The sequence below is a fragment of the Aethina tumida genome, chromosome 1 (assembly GCF_024364675.1).
Source record: "Aethina tumida isolate Nest 87 chromosome 1, icAetTumi1.1, whole genome shotgun sequence".
Lineage (NCBI taxonomy): Eukaryota > Metazoa > Arthropoda > Insecta > Coleoptera > Nitidulidae > Aethina > Aethina tumida.
In genome coordinates this window covers 31,568,707-31,594,293 of record NC_065435.1, presented here as the reverse complement: position 1 = coordinate 31,594,293, position 25,587 = coordinate 31,568,707, and the positions used below count along the sequence as shown (strand labels likewise).

The following is a 25,587-nucleotide window of genomic DNA, read 5'->3' as shown; positions in this document are numbered from 1 at the left end:
CATATAGCATATAGGTAAACCAAGTAAATTGTGAGTAGAAAATGGGGCACTTGAGACAGACAGCGTAGGTGTGACGTCACGCCTCCCCCCTCCCCTCTGGCGCCAGTGGGGCACTTGAGACGAACAGCGTAGGAGTGACGTCACGACCCTGTCGGCACGTGCCGCCCATCTGTTTGGGTGGTTGCTGGCCTTTGTCGGCAAGTGAGCACGCGCCACCCCTCTGTTTGGGGCGGTTTGTAGCCTTTGTCGGCATGTGGGCACGCGCCACTCATCTGTTTGTGATGGTTTATAGCCTTTGTCGGTATGTGGGCAAGCGCCACCCTTGTCGTGGGCCACCTCAGACCAAAAGCGTAGGTGTGACGTCACGAGTGTATGATATGCGCACCTTTCGTGGGGCACTTCAGACCAAAAGCGTAGGTGTGACGTCACGAGTGTATGATATGCGCACCTTTCGTGGGGCACTTCAGACCAAAAGCGTAGAAGTGACGTCACGAGTGTATGAGTCATGGGCCACCACCACAGACCAAAAGCGTAGAAGTGACGTCATGAGTGTATGACATGCGCACCTTTCGTGGGCCACTTGAGTCCAAAAGCGAAGGAAGACGCGTATGCGCGCATTTGTTTATTTTACCTGTTCGTGGACCACTTCAGACCAAAAGCGTAGAAGTGACGTCACGAGTGTATGAGTCGTGGGCCACCTCAGGCCAAAAAACGTAGGAAGACGCAAGAGTGAATGAAAATGCAATTAATTTATAATTATGATTTTATTATTGTGTATTTATATAATGTATAATGTTTATTATTATTTCGTAACAATTTGAAATGTGGCAAGTGGCTTGGAGTAACCACCAATGAGTTGCTGACCTGTGAATACAAGCAAGTATTTTTCCGGTTCAAACTTCTCGATGTTGGCCTCCAGTACATGGGTCGCTCGATTCGGCAGAAACACTACAGTTTTTTCCAACTCCACCATGACACTTTTACCGAATGTGCCATTCACTATCCTCATCCCGAGTATCAAATGACCTTCTCCTTCCTGTAGACTGGTCAGCTTGGATATGGGTTTTCTGTTCTGATCGGTTACAGCGTTGATTTGTTGCAAATCCATGTTTCTGTTCACTGCTTAGAGAAATATTCATATAACATACATTTATACAAAAGTTATTAATTATTTGTACTTACCCTGATTAATGATGATGATAGTGATGATGATGGTGATGGTAAAGCTGCCACTGATGGAATGACAGCGATGAGAATGAAAATGTAAAAAGTAAAGTTCACCCTCACCCTCCCGACCAATAATCACAAAATAGTGTTGGTGGTGGTGGTAGTAGTAGGCGTGACTTGACAGAGTAAATCCAACTTGTCTGTACAAGTTATCAAATCTCAACTTGAATGAACGACAATGATGCACAATAAAAATGCCATAGTCGTAAATTAAAATGTATGTAAATAAAACAATGAAATAGAGTATACAGTATTTATTTCACAAAATGGATAATATTTTTTACAAATATAATTACTAAACTGATAAACCTACAATAATTACAATATAAATTTAATTATTATTAATGTAACATTCGTACATATTCTAACAATTACAAACAATTATCGGTATGAAGAGGAAGAAAAGGAGAGGGGAATGCCGTTGTCAAGATTTCTATTACACTACATATTATACCATTTAACAAAATAATATTTTCAATGTCGCACCTGTGTAAAAGTACACAACTGTCTGCTCGATATAAATTTACACAATTAAATATCGGATCGTATGATAAACAAATTTCTTCGGACACTTTTTGAAATGTAACTGATAAACTGCTCATCTCCTCCGGTTGCTCAGTTGAAATATTCTGAATAATTCGAATAAAGTTTATCCATTCTTCAATGTCAAAGGACACGTTGGTTTCATCTTCACAGGTGTTCACTATTCTAACTACAGGTGTACAGTCTCTGACAACACTTAATCCACACTCAATTTCATATTGGCAAACATGACTGAATTCGTGGGTGGTGCAAAACAAAAGATGTTTTTCTTTCTGAATCTCTACTTGAAAGTTCCTCCACATGCGATCCAACTCGGCATTGTAATTGATGCCTTGCTCCGCAATATCCACAATTGTTGTTCCACAAGAGTCCGTAAAGTTCATCTCGTTGTCTTTTTCTTTTTACGTTATATATTATTACAATTTTATTCACTATTTAGTCTGCACGGACCGAGTTTTGAAACTCTACTAAACATACATACACATACACAAATAACGAAATCTCACCCAACTAACCCCCAGAAAATTGTACAACAGGTCTCGACAGATCTCAACATGTCTCTACAGGTTACTCTACAACGTTATTTTTGTCAATCCATTCTTCTTTCTTATATCCCAACCATTTGACGAGTAATAAATTACCCCGTCTACGTAAAACCTTTTCGATTAGAAACAGGTCAGGGTGTTTTGTCTTTTGCAGTTCTTGTTCATAAAAACCACCATTGATTATGGTACCCTCAAGATCTTTTAATATGTACGTTCTCGGATTGCTGTGCACCACTTTGAATATCTTGAAAACTTCAGCGGTCCAGTTTGGAGTGTATCCCTTTTCAAACACATGTTTTGCTTTGCTAATTCGTACAAAATCACCGACGGAAAATTTTCCCTGTCCCGTCCATATTTTAATGCCAGCATACACATCTCTGTATAAACGTTCTTCATTTTCCTTGTTCACATCCGACGGTCTCATTTTAATTGTTCGATGCACTGTATTGTTATAATCCGACACTATTTTAGGAATTACGTCTAGCCACTTGTATTCTCCATTCAGTGAAAAATGTTTATACAATTTCTCCTTTATTGTTCGTATTACACGTTCAGCCATCGCCGCTTTTTTGCTGCTAAACGTATTGTAATGATTTATGTTGTGCTGCTTCATCAGTCGCTCGAATGAACTGTTGAAATATTCTGTGCCCTGATCAGTTTGAAGATTTTTCGGTCGTCTGTCCGTCAGTATTTTTGCAAATGCTTTTGCCACCTCGGTCCCCGTCTTAGATTTTAATGGTTCCACCCATAAATACTTTGAGAAACTATCAATCACAACCAGTATGTATTTATAGTTTCTATTGTATTTGGCATACTTGTCCAATATTCCAAGATCTGATTGCCACAAATCATCCAATCCTTTAACAACGGTTTGTCTTCTTGGAAAATTTATACGCATCGGTCGGTGTAGTTCATTTACCAGGTCAATTTTATCGTTGTGGTGTTTGCGATTGTTGTAGTTTTTGTTGTTGTTGCTGCTACCATGTCGAGTCTGTTTAGCCATCTGTCAACTGAAGGGTTTCACTCACACTTTACTGATTATCTGATTGTGTCGCTGGATCTAATCGGTTCATGAGCCATGATATCCATTCTACAGTTTTATCCAATCTCTCTTTTATAACAATTATTTCGTATTCATGATCCTCAAACCTTTTATCTACATATTCCTTGTTTACTGCGTCGAGAAGGTTCGTGGCTGCCAAGACATTACACAATTTTCGACTTTTACAATCAATATTTCCGTCTCGAGTAAACTCAAAGGGTAGTAAGACGGGTTTGCAATTTTTATGATCCTTATTGCTGAACTCTTTGCGTGAGGACTGTCCGAACTTGTTCAGCCCCATTCTTACACTGATTAAAATGCATTAAATTTTTTTAATTTATTATTCCACTCTCTTTTAGTTCTTCAATGATTGAAATAATCTCATTGTCATGTGCGTTATTTCCGGCATGTTTTGACGAAACCAATAGTTTTAGACGTTGTACCAGTTCGTTTACATCATCCCAATAAACGTATTCGATGGGCTTATTCAACGTATTACAGGGTACTCGTCGTTGTTGCCGTCGTCGTTGTTATTGTTGTTGTTGTCGCTGTACTTCACATCCTCCTCCTCCTCCTCCTCCTCCTCCTCCTCCTCTACTTCCATTGCCAGTTGATGAGCCCTTGTTTGATTGTTCCATAAGCGGCTTAATCACTTTTCTGTATTTCAGCGTATTCGTGCCTCTTATAGAGCCATTAGGTGCATAATTTCTTCGATGTACATTAGTACACTTTAAAATTTCTAAATACGCTTTTGTATCGTGTCTTGTAAAAAAAACGGGTCTTTTTTTAAACAACAACTCGTAAATGCCTTTTCGGCCGTCGTACGTTCGACCTCCAATTGTAAAACGATCCAGTTCGGTATCGAAATTAATTTCAGAATTTCCAATCAACCATCGCTCCGTTTCTACATCGTACTTTACACCGTACGTTTTATCGACCTCCCTATTTTTAGAGTCATTTAAATACAAGTCCAAGTATGAACGAGTCAAAGGAGTGTAGACGATAGTCGACATGTCGTTTGTGCTGTCATATGAACCATCACTGTTACTGTTCTTGGACAAAGTTGATTGTTCCGGATCGTAAAAAATTTCATCTACAGATTCTAACTGTTTGGAAACGTCATCGTCGTCATCGGCGTCCATTTTCTTCAATTGTGGTGGGTCGCTGTACAACTGTGTTGTTGCTGGTGTGGTCTGTTTTGCAGAATTTTTAAATTTGGCCGTCAATTCAGTTAATGGTTTGGTGATTGGGGTAAATAGTTCACCCAACACTGCTTCACTATCCAATTTGTCTTGTTTAAGTAACTGGTATTTTTTTCGTATGTTGCGGGATAATTCATCGATTTTACGCATAACCTGAGTATTGTTTGACGACATTGTCACGACTGTTTCCGTTGTATGTTAAACTTACACTTTTATATATTGATCAAATCCTTTTCGGAAGCGTCCATTGTCCAGAGGAAAATCTTTAATAATCACTAAACAACCATAATTTTCCCTCCAACAGTCGCAGCACAATTCCTTGAATCGTTCGTACGCCATGTCGGGAGACACATGTTCGTTGTACACATACTTTAAATTTTTCTCGTCCTGCCGAAATAGTACAATTACATTGCTGTTGTCGCGAATGAGTTGCTTGGATACACTGGTGTATGTTTGTGCTACAAACATGGCATCGATATTCTTGTGTCTACACATGGAGTAATACTCGCGAATTTTATTCTGTTTTTCACATATAACATCGTCAAATATAAATACCGAATTGCATTTAGCTTCCGACGGTTCAATCAACTCATCCTTGTTACTAAACTGAAAATATTCTATTCCTTTGACACGATTTAAAACGGCTTCGAGCAGTTTGTACTTTGGCTGATACAGAGTTTTTGAATATACGTAAATATTTTCAAAACGTACTCCGTTCGGATCGTAAATTAAAGCCAGTAGTGCATTTGTTTTTCCACAATTTGAAGGTCCAATAAACAGAGCTCTGAATGAGTTGGGTAACAATTCACCATGCCTTCTGTTTTTTACACCTGTTGCTGCTTCGTCATCAAGATAATCTAGATTTTCAATGGGTAACTTTTGACGTTGTTGTATGTACTGCATGATTGGTTTGTCTTACACTGAAGCAGTTTAAAATTTTGACTAGGTATATAAGTATTTTACAAAGGAATAAAACAAAAGATAAATTTACAGCAAAAAAAAATTTATTGTTATTTCTTGAGCAACTCTCTTATAAGGCCTAACATTTCAATTGTACATATCATAAGTTTATCGAAACTCTCTGGTTTACATAAAAATTGTAGACAGTGTGATGGATTTATTGCCTCTGAAGAATCGGACATCGAAGATAAGGACGGTGATGATGCGGTAATGTGTGAAGACAACTCAGCGTCTAAACCCATCAGTTGATTGCTTTCGTACACTGCACGGAATATGTAAAAACATTCACAAGTATCGGGTCCCTCGACAGTCGTTGGATTAGCCCAAATACATGATTCAAAATGTGTACCAGAAGATTCGGTGTAAATCTCGCGCACATTAACAACCTTCTCAATTTTATTTTTATACAGTTCAAGTCTCTTGATTTTTTCCCGATCTATACACGTTTGAATAAATTCTTCAATTTTTTCTAAGGTGTACTTGATGATCGGTGACAGCGACGGCGCCGATGACGACGACGGCGACGAAGAGCTCGGTACCGATGACATTTCGAAACTAAACGTTAAATATAGACGGTTAATTAATTTATAGAAATTCATTACAAATACGGAAATATGAAAATATAATTTAGGTGAAGGGTTTATGTGTTACGACTCTGTGTCGATCCGCTAATGATAAACTGTTCCCACCCAACAAGTGGTTGCAATCTTATCAACCACAACAGGTTGAAGGATGTTTACGACCCTGTGTCGATCCGCTAATGATAAACTGTTCCCACCCAACAAGCGGTTGCAATCTTATCAACCACAACAGGTTGAAGGATGTTTACGACCCTGTGTCGAACTGCTAATGATAAACGGCTCTACCCTATTTAGGATTGATTATAATCTTTAGGCAAACATTAAAATAGTTTTCTCTCAAAATATTTTTCCCACCCAACAAGCGGTTGCAATCTTATCAACCACAACAGGTTGAAGGATGTTTACGACCCTGTGTCGATCCGCTAATGATAAACTGTTCCCACCCAACAAGCGGTTGCAATCTTATCAACCACAACAGGTTGAAGGATGTTTACGACCCTGTGTCGAACTGCTAATGATAAACGGCTCTACCCTATTTAGGATTGATTATAATCTTTAGGCAAACATTAAAATAGTTTTCTCTCAAAATATTTTTCACACCCAACAAGCGGTTGCAATCTTATCAACCACAACAGGTTGAAGGATGTTTACGACCCTGTGTCGATCCGCTAATGATAAACTGTTCCCACCCAACAAGCGGTTGCAATCTTATCAACCACAGCAGGTTGAAGGATGTTTACGACCCTGTGTCGAACTGCTAATGATAAACGGCTCTACCCTATTTAGGATTGATTATAATCATTAGGCAAACATTAAAATAGTTTTCTCTCAAAATATTTTTCCCACCCAAAAAGTGGTTGCAATCTTATCAACCACAACAGGTTGAAGGATGTTTACGACCCTGTGTCGAATCGATAATGATAAACTGCTGTCATTTTTAGGATTTTTTTTTATTATGATATTTTTACTACTCGTACACACAATTAATTTTACAATACATTTCTTGGTGTAATTATTCTAACTACAGGTTTACATTTTAAATTTCTAAATCTAAACGGATTTTCGAAAACATCCCGCCAGCAATTCATTGCAACAATACTTTCACTTTCCTTGTTCTTGTTGATGTTGCTGTTGTTGTTGTTGTTGTCCGCCGGTACGTCGACGTCGACAGGCTTGTTGGATTCCATGTGTTTACTAGTGTTGTGGACGTTGTGGTGTTTACACAATGAAATATTTTCTCGTTCTATTCACATTGTGATGCCGATATTCAACTTATATTTAAGTCACAGTGCGTACAATTTCACTTAGCGGTAGATACTCCAAAACACAATCGTGCACGATTACGCAATATGCCTTTGTTTTCTGGGGAAATGCGACCCTCGATTCAATTTCCAATTTAACATCTATAGTACCCAGTTTCAGTGCTGTATTTCTTTTGGAGCAATCAATAACAAATATGGTATTATCCTTAAACGTTGAATAATCGAGTAGAGGTTGCTTTACTTGGGATGCATCATGTTTGAAATTGTTAAAAAACTGAGTATAGTTGTAATGCGATTCGGTATAACTGTGTTTGGCAAAATTCAAACCCTGTCGTTCAGCTGGATAATATTCACCGTTCAACACGACCCGTACTTCCGAGGCGTGCATATTATCAAAGACGGTCGTATCAACCGAATCATTTTCTCTTTTGTCCGATTGAAAAGCAACAATTACAAATCGTGGACTCTCCACAGCTGTACATGTTTTCACACCCCAAATTTCCTTCGTTGATCCAGTTGTTAATTGTGGCAGTTCATGATATTCCCATCTTCTGAATGGTAAAAGTATAGGTTTATCATTTTTTATCGAATCCAACAATTTTATTTTCAGCATGTCATTTGGAACAACAATGGGTGCTTTTAGACAAATGTTGGTCATTTTGATGATACCTGAGGTGGGCGCTGTATCTTTCAAGGATTTACACACAATAGCATCTAGATCGCTTCGAGCTCTGACCAATCTTAAGGTGTGTTTGCCAAATTGAGCTAGTTTATAGTCGATAAATAGACCAAACAGATGATGCAGTGGTATTCTTAAAACAAACGTTGACTTGTTCTTGGTCGTAACTAGATTGTTTGGGTAACACCATCCTGCCGTACTCAAAATATTGCTATCCATTTGATTGTAACAAAGATATCCTCTAATTGTGGAGACGATTCCCGGTGTACGAACAGAGTCCACTTCTTTTCCGTTTAGTTCGTACGTGATATTGTCAAACATAAATGCACCAGCATTGTTGACCAGTGAAACTTCACCTTCACCTCCATCTCTTCTCAGCTCCCCTTCAATCACAATTGCCGCCTCGTGCATCAGTACCCAGGAATCCCTCTGGTTTATGGAGATTTCAATAACGTCATTATTATTGAACGATTTTATGTATGGGTAATAGGTGCGAGTTTCCATTTTTTGAATTGTTTCGTCGTACCGTGGTTTGCGGTAGACCTCGAACACCTGAATGTACAACGACATTGTAACCCAGTGATTGTAAAAACAATACGTTGTCTAGAGTCAAACGTTGCTTCGGCCTGCGCTTCTGCTTCTGCTTCTGTTTCTTCTTTTGCTGTTGATAATTAAGCTGATTCACACACGATGACGGTTTTTCATATACTGATGGATTTGTACTGTTGTTGTCCGAATTATAGTAATCGAAAGTCAAACCCATTTTACGTGAGCTTTTTCAATTCCAATCGGATAATAATTTCCTCCCCTCGGAAATTAACAGGTTCAAAATTTTGATCCAAAATCTGCAGTGAAATGTTTGAAATTTGATTTCTGTTCACTACGGGGAGATAGATAATATGTCTTGGCGTTTCGTCAATCGCGTAGCCAGGGTTGCTGTCCAATGCAAATTCGTAGATGGTGTGTGTCGGTCTGTCCTTGTAAAATGCACCCGTGGTAATGTTACAGTCGATATGTAATGTTTTCACCTTTACTATATCCACAGGTAAGTCAGATTCGTAAAGTGTTCCTGTTTCTAGAAGTTTTGCCGAAAAACCCAACAATTTCCCAACAGAAGACGGGGTGCTGAAGTCAATTGCAAGTGTTTCGCTATATATTTCGCACTTGAGGGTGTTATGGTTAGGTTTTATCGATAAAATCTTTCCTTCCGCTAACTCGTCTTCAATGGAATCTTGAATAATTCTCTTTCGTAAATATTTTTCAATATCACTTATTTCATATGCACCCTCGGGGATTTCTATATATCCGATACGATTGGCTATGTTCCGGTAGTTAAACGTATTACAATTTGAATCAATATTCGGAATACTGTTGTACGAATGAAATCCAATTAAGGCGAGCCCGTACTGTACTTCGGGATCCAACTGAATAGGATTTACAAAATCGATATTTAATATGTGGCTGGTACTTGTAAGAGTAAATATATATGACATTGCTCTCACAACGTTTCAAATAAGACTGAGTAATAGTTTAGCTCACTGCTTATTTAACACAAAATAATAGAAAACGCAACAACAATAATAACAACAACAACAGCAATTGTGGATGTGTGTGTGCGTGTGTGTGTGCATGTGTGTGTGTGTGTGTGTGTGTGTGTGTGTGTGTGTGGTGTGTGTGTGTGTGTGTGTGTCATCAAATAAAACTCAATTAAAATTAATGTTTTTTCTTTATTATTATTATTATAGTATGACAAAGTATTCATTGTTTTATATTGTATAAAAATTTCAAGCAGTAACGACCACAGGATGACTCATTAAACTTCTGCTCAGGGTGTACATTGTAATAAATTTGACAATTTTTTCCCATGTATCGAATTATCTCCAACGGTGGTCGTAAATCCCCAAAACTATCATAATACTTGACTTGATTTCCTCTCTTTGCGTAACAAACCCAGTGAGTTCCGTAATTTGTTGAATCGTCCAGGTTCACGACGGCACTTTCGTTTTTCTTAGGATACAAAGGTAGAGCGTCACGCATAAAAACACCTCTAAATAGGGTATTTTCAATTGTTTGGCAAATTTGATTATTTCATGATCGTAGAGTGCTCGTGCGGGCACTCTTATCGGTAGTTTTTTGGAATTTTTTCCAAGAACAAACCGTACCCTTTTGAGTTTTTTCGTAAGTACAATCCACTACCCTTTTTTCCTATTTGCTCCATGCGTTGATTGTGTCGTTTCTGTTCATCTAGATTCTTCTTCGCATTTTTCGCGTCGACTATTGTTTTTGCCACACCGGCAGCACCACCCATTAATGCTCCAAGACTTGATAAACCAGCGAGAATTGGCAGTAATGGCAGAATTCCTCCTTGTTTCGAACTAAACGGAATTGTTCTAGGTATCTTCACGTTTTTTCGACCCCCAATTCGTTTAGTGTTGACTTTGGCTATTTTTATTGCCGCCGCAGCGATTTTTCGTAGTGACTTGCTACCTGGTTTTATGTCGACCGATTTTAAAATCTTTTTATCGATTTTGTCGACAATGTCTTTCTTGAATGAAATTTTTGATTGGTGTTGTGTACGATGACCCATTCCGAGCTTCCTTTTTATCTTCATTCCCGTTGTTACAAGCCACGCGGCTGCTTTTTCACCCAAATTAGCGTTCTTGGCTTTTACTCGGTTCCACGCCTCGTTTTCCAAAACAAAGTCTGCCTTGTGTCTATCCTGCAGCGATTTATTTTCCTCGTAGGCAATGTCGTGTCGTTTACAGGCTTTGTCCAACTCGTAGATACCTGTATCACCTCTCGCTAGTCGTTTTTTCAATTTTGTACCAGGACCACAGTACTGATAAAATGGTATATGTAATTCAAACGGTAAGTTGTCAATAACAGAGTTTAATAAACCATTACCGCGATACTCAATGACCAATATTGAAATGAAATGTCAACACTCTGTACATCATATTTATCACCAATGTTTTCAATCAGTGAGGTAATTGAAAAAAAACATTCAAATTTATTTGTAACGTATATTTTTAATATTAAATTCTTTCTCAATACAATATATATATATATATATATATATATATATATATATATATATATATATATATAAAATATTATTTATGCCGTCTTTTTGCATCGAGGGAGACGGCTATTCCCCTCGCTGTTGCACTTGATGAATCCGCAATGATGCGGAGCCGTCTAGCCTCTATTTGGAGACCAGCAAGTGTCGCCGCAGCCTCAACGGCGCGGCGCTCTGCCGCTTCGGCTTTGGCTACAGTGGCCTTAGCCACCGCCTCTGCTGCCACCACCTCAGCGTCCTCCGCTGCCGCATCTACCTCAGCCTCTCTCCTCAATCGTTGGTGACGTTCACCCTCGCGACGTCTAAACGCCTTTCTTTCCCCACGAGTGAGACCGTGAGGTGGATACCGGATGATTGGTAGATTCTCCGTCCTTACGTAAAAATCTGTGTCAAAAAAGGAAGGCCCGCCGCAATCGTCGTCCCAATTTTCCTATAGAAGAAAATATATGTTTAATAAGTAAATTGTAATAATATAATAAGCTAAAAACTCACCTCAATCACGTTTGCCCTGACTGACATATTGCCTATGATTTTAAGAATTAAATAAAAATTCTAGACTGTCTAATTCTTCAGAATACAAATGGTTTTAAAGAAAATACCCCACTCTGGAATTCACTGTTTACACCTACACCCTTGTTGTCAACCACTCACAAGTAACCATCCACTCCCACCAAATAGATAAAAAGAAACAACCACCACCTAATGAAGTGAAAAAATCACCACCCTAGAAGAAACGCCCCCACATTCGAAATGTAATGGTAGGGATGGTGGTGGTACAGGGTCTTATATTTAGAGTCTTCCGCTCAGATTTTCATATTCTTACATTAACCATCAGTTTATTAACACTGTTGACTGTTATTTGAAAGAATAGCTCTGTTGATCATCCTCGCGAATATTTTTGTTCGTATTTTTTATTTTATTTTTAGACTTCTACTTCACCTTTTTATTCTGCTATCATGGGTAAGTTGTTTTTATTTATTTTTATTTATTTATTTATTTGTGTTTATTACAGAAAACAACGCATTCCACTTTGTGAATGATAATGATGATAATAATCTTGAATCTTCAGACATCATTTTCTACGTTATAGATGAACTTGGCTTGACACCAAACAATGGTAAATTGATTTATAAATATATATGTATACAAATTATTTATATATTTATTAATTTATTTATATTTTTTTCCAAAAGATGAATCCTCCGTTGTAGATAATGACGATGAGTCCTACAACATGAGTTTACACATAATAGATGAGATTGAATCGCAAGAACAACAACAACAACAACAACAACAACAACAACAACAACAACCACAACAACAACAAGCATTTCAAGTTGTAGACGATGTTGAACAATCGACTGGCCGTTTTAACCTAATCCAGCGAGCTGTTTCCTTTAAAATTAACCCCGTTCCGGAGAACATTCATCCCGTGAATTGGATACGCAACGGAATAACCTCAATTGTTCAACATTCATTGGAGGGACTCAATCCGGAGGATCGCGTCGGTTTTTCGTTTTCTGGTAGTGAACTTGTTCGCGGTGAAGCCTGGGCACGCTTCAAACCAAGGCATTCAGTGTCCGCTGATGAGGTGCTCGATTTGGTGCAATCAGTATACCAATCTAATTCGGCTGGTGTGAACACTGAAACTTTTCAGATAAAAGTGACGGTTATTAAGATGCCGGTGGGTATGGGGCGTGCCCAGAAAACAAAATATAATAGTTTCGAAGAAGAATGTGCTGCAAGAAGAGGTATTATTGTTATAAAAAATTCAGATAACCTTTGCCTGCCACGGGCACTTGTTGTGTTAATCGCGAAACTGACCAGTGATCCACAATTCGTACAGGTTCGCCGGGACATTGGACAAATACAAGGAATACGAGCTATGGAACTGTGCCAGAGAGCGGGTGTTGATATTCCCGCAGAGGGTGCCGGGATTCAGGAGTTGCAGGCATTCCAAAGGGTTTTATCCGAATACAGAATTACTGTGTTCAAGTACGGTGCCGGTGGACGAGAGGTGATTTTTAAAGGACAAAGTGAAGGACCAACCCTTAATTTGCTACTCCACAAAGAACATTACAACGCGATTGTATCGTTAACCTCTGCGTTTTCCTGTGATTACTACTGCGAAGAATGTAATCTTCCCTACAATACACGCGTCAACCATCGTTGCAATGGGATTTGTCCGTGCTGTCGTGAATCACCACGGTGCGAGGCTGAGGAGAAAATAGAGTGTGTGGATTGTCATCGTCACTTCAGGAGCCGGAAATGTTTGGAAAATCATCTACGGATTAAGAAGACATCCAACGTGTGTGCCGACTTGCGATTGTGTCAAAGGTGCTTTAAAACTGTCGATGGAAAACGTAGGCATGAATGTGGTGAAATTTTTTGTAAGATCTGTAAAAAACACCATCAGATAAATCAACAGTGTTATATTCAGCCAAACACAAAGGAACCCTGCCTTACTGATTTATTATTCATATTTTACGATTTGGAAACACGACAGGACACCATTCAGACCGACGGCAGTGCAGTGCATGAAACCACATTGTGTGTGTTTAAATTGTGTTGTTCCAACTGTTTAGATACGGAAGTGGAATTTTGTGAAAAATGCGGCGTAAGGACCCACGTAATTATCAACAACCCTATTGAAAATTTTATGAACTTTGTGTTGAATCAACCGACCATCAGTTCATCCTGAACTATATTCTCACCAAAACGGACATCAAGCCAAACTTAATTATGCGGGGGACAAAAATTATTTTGGCTGAGGTGGGAAATGTGCGATTTTTGGACTCGCTAAATTATTTTCCAATGGCTCTGGCAAAGTTACCTAAAGCTTTCGGCCTTGCTGGAAACTTTAAGAAGGGTTATTTTCCACACTTGTTTAACACCCTGGAAAATCAGCAATATGTGGGTCCTTTACCATCTGCTGAATTTTACGGTCCGAATCAGATGAAGCCCGAGGACCGACATACGTTTTTAAACTGGCATCAAGAGCATCAGAATGATGTTTTTAATTTCCAGGAGGAAATCGTGGCATATTGCAAGTCGGACGTTGAAATACTAATGAGAGCCTGTCTTTCATTTAGGTCGATGCTTCTTAACGAGTGTAAGGTTTGTCCATTCACCGAAGCAACAACAATAGCATCAGCGTGTAATAAGGTGTTTGCACGAAACTATCTGGAAGCCGATACAATCGCCGTTATTCCCCGTGGTGGTTACCGATTGGCTGATAATCAATCGGTTATCGCTTTACAATGGTTGTTGTGGGAGGAGAACGTACGAGGAATCACCATACACCACGCCGGTACAGGTCGAGAACACCTAGTAGGAGGAGGACTCAAAGTTGACGGTTTTAACGAGGAGCAGCGTCAGGTATTCGAGTTTCACGGTTGTTACTTCCATGGATGCACCAGCTGTTTCAAATTTCACCGAGACACATCGATTGGAGGAGGTAAAATGGATACCATGCGAAATCGTTACGAGGCCACCACCATTAAAACGACTCGACTTCGCAACCTGGGATTTGAAGTCATCGAAATGTGGGAATGTAACTTCCGCGCATTATTAAAACAGAGTTGTGAAGTGCGTGATTTTGTCGAAAACCATCCCGTGTTCGCAACAACACCATTGAATCCTCGTGACGGTTTTTATGGAGGTCGAACCGGAAACACTGTTACATACTACAAATGTAACGAGGGTGAGCGCATCAAATACATCGATGTATGTTCGTTGTACCCTTTTGTGTGCAAGTACGGCCGATTTCCTCTAGGACACCCCACAATTTATGTAGGATCTGCAGCCCGGGACATTGATTTATCCACCGTAGATGGCATGGTGAAATGTAAAATTTTACCACCCGCGCAGTTGTACCACCCCGTTCTCCCTGTCAGGATGAAGGGAAAGTTAATGTTCGCCCTTTGCAACAGCTGTGGTGAAAGTTCACAGCAGCGTGAGTGTTGCCATACAGAGGAAGAACGATTGTTCACAGGGACATGGGTAATTGCAGAAGTCGTGAAAGCATTGGAAAAAGGCTACAGGATTGTGGAAGTGTTTGAAGTGTGGACCTACGAAACGCGTCAATACAACCATGCGGCGGGTCAGCCGGGTTTATTCACAGAAATGATGAATAAATTCATCAAAATTAAACAGGAAGCCTCCGGCTGGCCCGCGGATTGCATAAACGATGTGGTGAAACAACAACAATATCTGGTGGATTTTGAAGAAGCTGAAAAAGTGAAGCTAACACCGGAACGCATCGAAAATAACCCTGGTCTTCGATCCCTCGCCAAATTAATGTTGAATTCGTTCTGGGGAAAGTTTGGACAACGTGAAAACCAACCACAAACGACCATCGTCAACGATCCTCAGGAATGCTTTGATCTCCTTGCGCATCCGTCGAAGAATGTCAACAGTATAACTCCTGTGAATGAACAAACAAATTTCCTTCGTTGATCCAGTTGTTAATTGTGGCAGTTCATGATATTCCCATCTTCTGAATGGTAAAAGTATAGGTTTATCATTTTTTATCGAATCCAACAATTTTATTTTCAGCATGTCATTTGGAACAACAATGGGTGCTTTTAGACAAATGTTGGTCATTTTGATGATACCTGAGGTGGGCGCTGTATCTTTCAAGGATTTACACACAATAGCATCTAGATCGCTTCGAGCTCTGACCAATCTTAAGGTGTGTTTGCCAAATTGAGCTAGTTTATAGACGATAAATAGACCAAACAGATGATGCAGTGGTATTCTAAAAACAAACGTTGACTTGTTCTTGGTCGTAACTAGATTGTTTGGGTAACACCATCCTGCCGTACTCAAAATATTGCTATCCATTTGATTGTAACAAAGATATCCTCTAATTGTGGAGACGATTCCCGGTGTACGAACAGAGTCCACTTCTTTTCCGTTTAGTTCGTACGTGATATTGTCAAACATAAATGCACCAGCATTGTTGACCAGTGAAACTTCACCTTCACCTCCATCTCTTCTCAGCTCCCCTTCAATCACAATTGCCGCCTCGTGCATCAGTACCCAGGAATCCCTCTGGTTTATGGAGATTTCAATAACGTCATTATTATTGAACGATTTTATGTATGGGTAATAGGTGCGAGTTTCCATTTTTTGAATTGTTTCGTCGTACCGTGGTTTGCGGTAGACCTCGAACACCTGATTGTACAACGACATTGTAACCCAGTGATTGTAAAAACAATACGTTGTCTAGAGTCAAACGTTGCTTCGGCCTGCGCTTCTGCTTCTGCTTCTGTTTCTTCTTTTGCTGTTGATAATTAAGCTGATTCACACACGATGACGGTTTTTCATATACTGATGGATTTGTACTGTTGTTGTCCGAATTATAGTAATCGAAAGTCAAACCCATTTTACGTGAGCTTTTTCAATTCCAATCGGATAATAATTTCCTCCCCTCGGAAATTAACAGGTTCAAAATTTTGATCCAAAATCTGCAGTGAAATGTTTGAAATTTGATTTCTGTTCACTACGGGGAGATAGATAATATGTCTTGGCGTTTCGTCAATCGCGTAGCCAGGGTTGCTGTCCAATGCAAATTCGTAGATGGTGTGTGTCGGTCTGTCCTTGTAAAATGCACCCGTGGTAATGTTACAGTCGATATGTAATGTTTTCACCTTTACTATATCCACAGGTAAGTCAGATTCGTAAAGTGTTCCTGTTTCTAGAAGTTTTGCCGAAAAACCCAACAATTTCCCAACAGAAGACGGTGTGCTGAAGTCAATTGCAAGTGTTTCGCTATATATTTCGCACTTAAGGGTGTTATGGTTAGGTTTTATCGATAAAATCTTTCCTTCCGCTAACTCGTCTTCAATGGAATCTTGAATAATTCTCTTTCGTAAATATTTTTCAATATCACTTATTTCATATGCACCCTCGGGGATTTCTATATATCCGATACGATTGGCTATGTTCCGGTAGTTAAACGTATTACAATTTGAATCAATATTCGGAATACTGTTGTACGAATGAAATCCAATTAAGGCGAGCCCGTACTGTACTTCGGGATCCAACTGAATAGGATTTACAAAATCGATATTTAATATGTGGCTGGTACTTGTAAGAGTAAATATATATGACATTGCTCTCACAACGTTTCAAATAAGACTGAGTAATAGTTTAGCTCACTGCTTATTTAACACAAAATAATAGAAAACGCAACAACAATAATAACAACAACAACAGCAATTGTGGATGTGTGTGTGCGTGTGTGTGTGCATGTGTGTGTGTGTGTGTGTGTGTGTGTGTGTGTGTGTGTGTGTGTGTCATCAAATAAAACTCAATTAAAATTAATGATTTTTCTTTATTATTATTATTATAGTATGACAAAGTATTCATTGTTTTATATTGTATAAAAATTTCAAGCAGTAACGACCACAGGATGACTCATTAAACTTCTGCTCAGGGTGTACATTGTAATAAATTTGACAATTTTTTCCCATGTATCGAATTATCTCCAACGGTGGTCGTAAATCCCCAAAACTATCATAATACTTGACTTGATTTCCTCTCTTTGCGTAACAAACCCAGTGAGTTCCGTAATTTGTTGAATCGTCCAGGTTCACGACGGCACTTTCGTTTTTCTTAGGATACAAAGGTAGAGCGTCACGCATAAAAACACCTCTAAAATAGGGTATTTTCAATTGTTTGGCAAATTTGATTATTTCATGATCGTAGAGTGCTCGTGCGGGCACTCTTATCGGTAGTTTTTTGGAATTTTTTCCAAGAACAAACCGTACCCTTTTGGGTTTTTTCGTAAGTACAATCCACTACCCTTTTTTCCTATTTGCTCCATGCGTTGATTGTGTGGTTTCTGTTCATCTAGATTCTTCTTCGCATTTTTCGCGTCGACTATTGTTTTTGCCACACCGGCAGCACCACCCATTAATGCTCCAAGACTTGATAAACCAGCGAGAATTGGCAGTAATGGCAGAATTCCTCCTTGTTTCGAACTAAACGGAATTGTTCTAGGTATCTTCACGTTTTTTCGACCCCCAATTCGTTTAGTGTTGACTTTGGCTATTTTTATTGCCGCTGCAGCGATTTTTCGTAGTGACTTGCTACCTGGTTTTATGTCGACCGATTTTAAAATCTTTTTATCGATTTTGTCGACAATGTCTTTCTTGAATGAAATTTTTGATTGGTGTTGTGTACGATGACCCATTCCGAGCTTCCTTTTTATCTTCATTCCCGTTGTTACAAGCCACGCGGCTGCTTTTTCACCCAAATTAGCGTTCTTGGCTTTTACTCGGTTCCACGCCTCGTTTTCCAAAACAAAGTCTGCCTTGTGTCTATCCTGCAGCGATTTATTTTCCTCGTAGGCAATGTCGTGTCGTTTACAGGCTTTGTCCAACTCGTTGATACCTGTATCACCTCTCGCTAGTCGTTTTTTCAATTTTGTACCAGGACCACAGTACTGATAAAATGGTATATGTAATTCAAACGGTAAGTTGTCAATAACAGAGTTTAATAAACCATTACCGCGATACTCAATGACCAATATTGAAATGAAATGTCAACACTCTGTACATCATATTTATCACCAATGTTTTCAATCAGTGAGGTAATTGAAAAAAAACATTCAAATTTATTTGTAACGTATATTTTTAATATTAAATTCTTTCTCAATACAATATATATATATATATATATATATATATATATATATATATATATATATATATATATATATAAAATATTATTTATGCCGTCTTTTTGCATCGAGGGAGACGGCTATTCCCCTCGCTGTTGCACTTGATGAATCCGCAATGATGCGGAGCCGTCTAGCCTCTATTTGGAGACCAGCAAGTGTCGCCGCAGCCTCAACGGCGCGGCGCTCTGCCGCTTCGGCTTTGGCTACAGTGGCCTTAGCCACCGCCTCTGCTGCCACCACCTCAGCGTCCTCCGCTGCCGCATCTACCTCAGCCTCTCTCCTCAATCGTTGGTGACGTTCACCCTCGCGACGTCTAAACGCCTTTCTTTCCCCACGAGTGAGACCGTGAGGTGGATACCGGATGATTGGTAGATTCTCCGTCCTTACGTAAAAATCTGTGTCAAAAAAGGAAGGCCCGCCGCAATCGTCGTCCCAATTTTCCTATAGAAGAAAATATATGTTTAATAAGTAAATTGTAATAATATAATAAGCTAAAAACTCACCTCAATCACGTTTGCCCTGACTGACATATTGCCTATGATTTTAAGAATTAAATAAAAATTCTAGACTGTCTAATTCTTCAGAATACAAATGGTTTTAAAGAAAATACCCCACTCTGGAATTCACTGTTTACACCTACACCCTTGTTGTCAACCACTCACAAGTAACCATCCACTCCCACCAAATAGATAAAAAGAAACAACCACCACCTAATGAAGTGAAAAAATCACCACCCTAGAAGAAACGCCCCCACATTCGAAATGTAATGGTAGGGATGGTGGTGGTACAGGGTCTTATATTTAGAGTCTTCCGCCCAGATTTTCATATTCTTACATTAACCATCAGTTTATTAACACTGTTGACTGTTATTTGAAAGAATAGCTCTGTTGATCATCCTCGCGAATATTTTTGTTCGTATTTTTTATTTTATTTTTAGACTTCTACTTCACCTTTTTATTCTGCTATCATGGGTAAGTTGTTTTTATTTATTTTTATTTATTTATTTATTTGTGTTTATTACAGAAAACAACGCATTCCACTTTGTGAATGATAATGATGATAATAATCTTGAATCTTCAGACATCATTTTCTACGTTATAGATGAACTTGGCTTGACACCAAACAATGGTAAATTGATTTATAAATATATATGTATACAAATTATTTATATATTTATTAATTTATTTATATTTTTTTCCAAAAGATGAATCCTCCGTTGTAGATAATGACGATGAGTCCTACAACATGAGTTTACACATAATAGATGAGATTGAATCGCAAGAACAACAACAACAACAACAACAACAACAACAACAACAACAACCACAACAACAACAAGCATTTCAAGTTGTAGACGATGTTGAACAATCGACTGGCCGTTTTAACCTAATCCAGCGAGCTGTTTCCTTTAAAATTAACCCCGTTCCGAAGAACATTCATCCCGTGAATTGGATACGCAACGGAATAACCTCAATTGTTCAACATTCATTGGAGGGACTCAATCCGGAGGATCGCGTCGGTTTTTCGTTTTCTGGTAGTGAACTTGTTCGCGGTGAAGCCTGGGCACGCTTCAAACCAAGGCATTCAGTGTCCGCTGATGAGGTGCTCGATTTGGTGCAATCAGTATACCAATCTAATTCGGCTGGTGTGAACACTGAAACTTTTCAGATAAAAGTGACGGTTATTAAGATGCCGGTGGGTATGGGGCGTGCCCAGAAAACAAAATATAATAGTTTCGAAGAAGAATGTGCTGCAAGAAGAGGTATTATTGTTATAAAAAATTCAGATAACCTTTGCCTGCCACGGGCACTTGTTGTGTTAATCGCGAAACTGACCAGTGATCCACAATTCGTACAGGTTCGCCGGGACATTGGACAAATACAAGGAATACGAGCTATGGAACTGTGCCAGAGAGCGGGTGTTGATATTCCCGCAGAGAGTGCCGGGATTCAGGAGTTGCAGGCATTCCAAAGGGTTTTATCCGAATACAGAATTACTGTGTTCAAGTACGGTGCCGGTGGACGAGAGGTGATTTTTAAAGGACAAAGTGAAGGACCAACCCTTAATTTGCTACTCCACAAAGAACATTACAACGCGATTGTATCGTTAACCTCTGCGTTTTCCTGTGATTACTACTGCGAAGAATGTAATCTTCCCTACAATACACGCGTCAACCATCGTTGCAATGGGATTTGTCCGTGCTGTCGTGAATCACCACGGTGCGAGGCTGAGGAGAAAATAGAGTGTGTGGATTGTCATCGTCACTTCAGGAGCCGGAAATGTTTGGAAAATCATCTACGGATTAAGAAGACATCCAACGTGTGTGTCGACTTGCGATTGTGTCAAAGGTGCTTTAAAACTGTCGATGGAAAACGTAGGCATGAATGTGGTGAAATTTTTTATAAGATCTGTAAAAAACACCATCAGATAAATCAACAGTGTTATATTCAGCCAAACACAAAGGAACCCTGCCTTACTGATTTATTATTCATATTTTACGATTTGGAAACACGACAGGACACCATTCAGACCGACGGCAGTGCAGTGCATGAAACCACATTGTGTGTGTTTAAATTGTGTTGTTCCAACTGTTTAGATACGGAAGTGGAATTTTGTGAAAAATGCGGCGTAAGGACCCACGTAATTATCAACAACCCTATTGAAAATTTTATGAACTTTGTGTTGAATCAACCGACCATCAGTTCATCCTGAACTATATTCTCACCAAAACGGACATCAAGCCAAACTTAATTATGCGGGGGACAAAAATTATTTTGGGTGAGGTGGGAAATGTGCGATTTTTGGACTCGCTAAATTATTTTCCAATGGCTCTGGCAAAGTTACCTAAAGCTTTCGGCCTTGCTGGAAACTTTAAGAAGGGTTATTTTCCACACTTGTTTAACACCCTGGAAAATCAGCAATATGTGGGTCCTTTACCATCTGCTGAATTTTACGGTCCGAATCAGATGAAGCCCGAGGACCGACATACGTTTTTAAACTGGCATCAAGAGCATCAGAATGATGTTTTTAATTTCCAGGAGGAAATCGTGGCATATTGCAAGTCGGACGTTGAAATACTAATGAGAGCCTGTCTTTCATTTAGGTCGATGCTTCTTAACGAGTGTAAGGTTTGTCTATTCACCGAAGCAACAACAATAGCATCAGCGTGTAATAAGGTGTTTGCACGAAACTATCTGGAAGCCGATACAATCGCCGTTATTCCCCGTGGTGGTTACCGATTGGCTGATAATCAATCGGTTATCGCTTTACAATGGTTGTTGTGGGAGGAGAACGTACGAGGAATCACCATACACCACGCCGGTACAGGTCGAGAACACCTAGTAGGAGGAGGACTCAAAGTTGACGGTTTTAACGAGGAGCAGCGTCAGGTATTCGAGTTTCACGGTTGTTACTTCCATGGATGCACCAGCTGTTTCAAATTTCACCGAGACACATCGATTGGAGGAGGTAAAATGGATACCATGCGAAATCGTTACGAGGCCACCACCATTAAAACGACTCGACTTCGCAACCTGGGATTTGAAGTCATCGAAATGTGGGAATGTAACTTCCGCGCATTATTAAAACAGAGTTGTGAAGTGCGTGATTTTGTCGAAAACCATCCCGTGTTGACAACAACACCATTGAATCCTCGTGACGGTTTTTATGGAGGTCGAACCGGAAACACTGTTACATACTACAAATGTAACGAGGGTGAGCGCATCAAATACATCGATGTATGTTCGTTGTACCCTTTTGTGTGCAAGTACGGCCGATTTCCTCTAGGACACCCCACAATTTATGTAGGATCTGCAGCCCGGGACATTGATTTATCCACCGTAGATGGCATGGTGAAATGTAAAATTTTACCACCCGCGCAGTTGTACCACCCCGTTCTCCCTGTCAGGATGAAGGGAAAGTTAATGTTCGCCCTTTGCAACAGCTGTGGTGAAAGTTCACAGCAGCGTGAGTGTTGCCATACAGAGGAAGAACGATTGTTCACAGGGACATGGGTAATTGCAGAAGTCGTGAAAGCATTGGAAAAAGGCTACAGGATTGTGGAAGTGTTTGAAGTGTGGACCTACGAAACGCGTCAATACAACCATGCGGCGGGTCAGCCGGGTTTATTCACAGAAATGATGAATAAATTCATCAAAATTAAACAGGAAGCCTCCGGCTGGCCCGCGGATTGCATAAACGATGTGGTGAAACAACAACAATATCTGGTGGATTTTGAAGAAGCTGAAAAAGTGAAGCTAACACCGGAACGCATCGAAAATAACCCTGGTCTTCGATCCCTCGCCAAATTAATGTTGAATTCGTTCTGGGGAAAGTTTGGACAACGTGAAAACCAACCACAAACGACCATCGTCAACGATCCTCAGGAATGCTTTGATCTCCTTGCGCATCCGTCGAAGAATGTCAACAGTATAACTCCTGTGAATGAACAAACTGTTGTAATCAACTGGGAGTACGCCGACGAGGCTGTGGAATCTCTGACTACTGTGAATGTGGTAATTGCAGCTTTTGTTACAGCACAGGCCCGTTTGAAGTTGTACGAATATCTAGAGATGTTGGATACACGAGTTTTATACTACGACACCGATTCCGTTATCTATGTGTCAAGCAGCCATTTTCCAGATCCCCCGACTGGAAAATTCATTGGGGACATGACCGATGAGCTGGAGGCTTACGGTATCGGTTCCTACATCACGGAATTTGTTTCGGGCGGGCCGAAAAATTACGCATACTCGGTGTAGTCAACGACGAAGCAGTGTATCGAACATGTTTGTAAGGTGAAAGGGATCGCCTTAACATACAGTGCTTCTCGGCTGATTAATTTTGAGAAAATTAAACAAATGGTTCTAGAAAAAACAGATCCCATTCATTTGACGTCGATGAACTTTGTGCGGACAAAAGATCATCGTGTAGTAACCAAAGAGGAGACAAAGACCTACAGAACGAATTCAACGAAGAGACTCTTCATGGATGACAACAGTTCTCGGCCATTCGGGTACAAGGTCCCTAGGAACTAATTAAGTGGAAATTAAAAATTAATATAATAATATAAAAAAAATAGGTAACTTTGAATTATTAATATTATATAGATATATATGGTACATACAATTTGTCTATTTTGTTTTTGATATATTCAACGCGTACAACCGGGTGAGAAACGGACTTGTACACTCAGCTTACATCGCAGCCACCACAACTACACTTATGAGCCTCAGTCAAATAATCAATCACAAAAAAAGGTGTATCACTACAAAAATTACCATTGAATAATTAATATTGTATATGTATGTTTTCTGTTTAGAAACACGGTATTTGCAGCAATCAACGACTGGGATTCGAAAGCAACAACGAAAGAAAGAACTTTTTCACCTCTTTTTCATGTATCGAAATAACAAAATGTATAATAAATTGTAATATAAATGTACAATAATAATAATAAATTGTTAACTTATTGATATGTTTTTGTTTTTAATATGTAATAAATCATAATTATAAATTAATTGCATTTTCATTCACTCTTGCGTCTTCCTACGTTTTTTGGCCTGAGGTGGCCCACGACTCATACACTCGTGACGTCACTTCTACGCTTTTGGTCTGAAGTGGTCCACGAACAGGTAAAATAAACAAATGCGCGCATACGCGTCTTCCTTCGCTTTTGGACTCAAGTGGCCCACGAAAGGTGCGCATGTCATACACTCATGACGTCACTTCTACGCTTTTGGTCTGTGGTGGTGGCCCATGACTCATACACTCGTGACGTCACTTCTACGCTTTTGGTCTGAAGTGCCCCACGAAAGGTGCGCATATCATACACTCGTGACGTCACACCTACGCTTTTGGTCTGAAGTGCCCCACGAAAGGTGCGCATATCATACACTCGTGACGTCACACCTACGCTTTTGGTCTGAGGTGGCCCACGACAAGGGTGGCGCTTGCCCACATACCGACAAAGGCTATAAACCATCACAAACAGATGAGTGGCGCGTGCCCACATGCCGACAAAGGCTACAAACCGCCCCAAACAGAGGGGTGGCGCGTGCTCACTTGCCGACAAAGGCCAGCAACCACCCAAACAGATGGGCGGCACGTGCCGACAGGGTCGTGACGTCACTCCTACGCTGTTCGTCTCAAGTGCCCCACTGGCGCCAGAGGGGAGGGGGGAGGCGTGACGTCACACCTACGCTGTCTGTCTCAAGTGCCCCATATTCTACTATTGTGTGTCACCTCTTGAATGTTTATCTTTCTTTTCAGTTATGTTTTACCTTATTGCACGGTAAAGTAGATTTTTTAGAAAAATACTACTTAATATGATCCCAGGTTCCTATAATCGCGATTATAAGATTAGCAACTAAGCAGAATGAAAATACCCCAACATGCCCAAGTTGTCTAATTTGTCAGCAAATTGTCAAAACGTGTGTAGTGGTTACGAGCTCTCAAGAAAACGTGGAGACACTTAAAATATATATGCACTAAAGTAGATGAAAATTTCATCAAAATTACAAATGATAGAGTTATTAATTATAAATTTCATTTCAACAAAGATTGCAAATTTTTACACAGAAAATTGTGATTTGATTTTGTTTATAAATTGTGTTGTCATTATTTGAACTTGTCATCTAGACATGAGGAATCTAAATAAATTTTGACATAAAATTAGCAAAATTAGAAAGATTGGTATCTTAGTGTTGTTTGAGGGTGATAATCCAACCAAACGTGAAAGAGAGAAATTCAGTACCCAGTTGAAATTTGCCGCTCACT

At 39.6% G+C, this 25,587-nt stretch overlaps 4 protein-coding genes and 1 long non-coding RNA gene across 5 annotated transcripts; 3 read left to right on the top strand and 2 right to left on the bottom strand.

Annotated features, from left to right (window-relative positions):
• Nucleotides 1-745: 745 nt before the first annotated feature.
• On the bottom strand, nt 746-1,496 carry LOC126264207 (uncharacterized). Its single transcript, XR_007546966.1, has 2 exons — nt 1,183-1,496; nt 746-1,119 (listed from the first exon to the last, which is right to left on the bottom strand). It is a non-coding gene; the product is annotated as an uncharacterized LOC126264207 (long non-coding RNA).
• Nucleotides 1,497-7,268: 5,772 nt separating this feature from the next.
• On the bottom strand, nt 7,269-8,581 carry LOC126264190 (uncharacterized). Its single transcript, XM_049961045.1, has 2 exons — nt 8,403-8,581; nt 7,269-7,898 (listed from the first exon to the last, which is right to left on the bottom strand). Exons 1-2 carry the CDS (start codon nt 8,543-8,545, stop codon nt 7,379-7,381), a joined length of 663 nt encoding a protein of 220 aa, XP_049817002.1. The 5' UTR covers nt 8,546-8,581; the 3' UTR covers nt 7,269-7,378.
• A 3,073-nt stretch (nt 8,582-11,654) lies between these two features.
• Nucleotides 11,655-13,821, top strand: LOC126264711 (uncharacterized). The gene is made up of 3 exons (XM_049963770.1): nt 11,655-12,080; nt 12,133-12,237; nt 12,314-13,821. The coding sequence occupies exons 1-3, from the start codon at nt 12,077-12,079 to the stop codon at nt 13,819-13,821; spliced, it is 1,617 nt and encodes a 538-aa protein (XP_049819727.1). The 5' UTR covers nt 11,655-12,076.
• Nucleotides 13,822-13,934: 113 nt separating this feature from the next.
• On the top strand, nt 13,935-15,578 carry LOC126264694 (uncharacterized). The gene has a single exon (XM_049963690.1). It carries the CDS (start codon nt 13,935-13,937, stop codon nt 15,576-15,578), a length of 1,644 nt encoding a protein of 547 aa, XP_049819647.1.
• A 6,057-nt stretch (nt 15,579-21,635) lies between these two features.
• Nucleotides 21,636-23,570, top strand: LOC126264689 (uncharacterized). Its single transcript, XM_049963643.1, has one exon. It carries the CDS (start codon nt 21,636-21,638, stop codon nt 23,568-23,570), a length of 1,935 nt encoding a protein of 644 aa, XP_049819600.1.
• Nucleotides 23,571-25,587: the final 2,017 nt, after the last annotated feature.

Excerpts from the sequence above, each read along its gene's own strand:
- LOC126264694 (XM_049963690.1), top strand. The coding sequence starts at position 13,935 with ATGGCTCTGGCAAAGTTACCTAAAGCTTTCGGCCTTGCTGGAAACTTT.
- LOC126264689 (XM_049963643.1), top strand. The coding sequence starts at position 21,636 with ATGGCTCTGGCAAAGTTACCTAAAGCTTTCGGCCTTGCTGGAAACTTT.
- LOC126264190 (XM_049961045.1), bottom strand. The coding sequence starts at position 8,545 with ATGGAAACTCGCACCTATTACCCATACATAAAATCGTTCAATAATAAT. Across the intron at positions 7,899-8,402 it reads GAGCTGAGAAGAGATGGAGG|TGAACTGCCACAATTAACAA; the intron begins TGAAGGTGAAGT and ends ATGGGAATATCA.
- LOC126264711 (XM_049963770.1), top strand. Across the intron at positions 12,238-12,313 it reads TGGCTTGACACCAAACAATG|ATGAATCCTCCGTTGTAGAT; the intron begins GTAAATTGATTT and ends TTTTTCCAAAAG.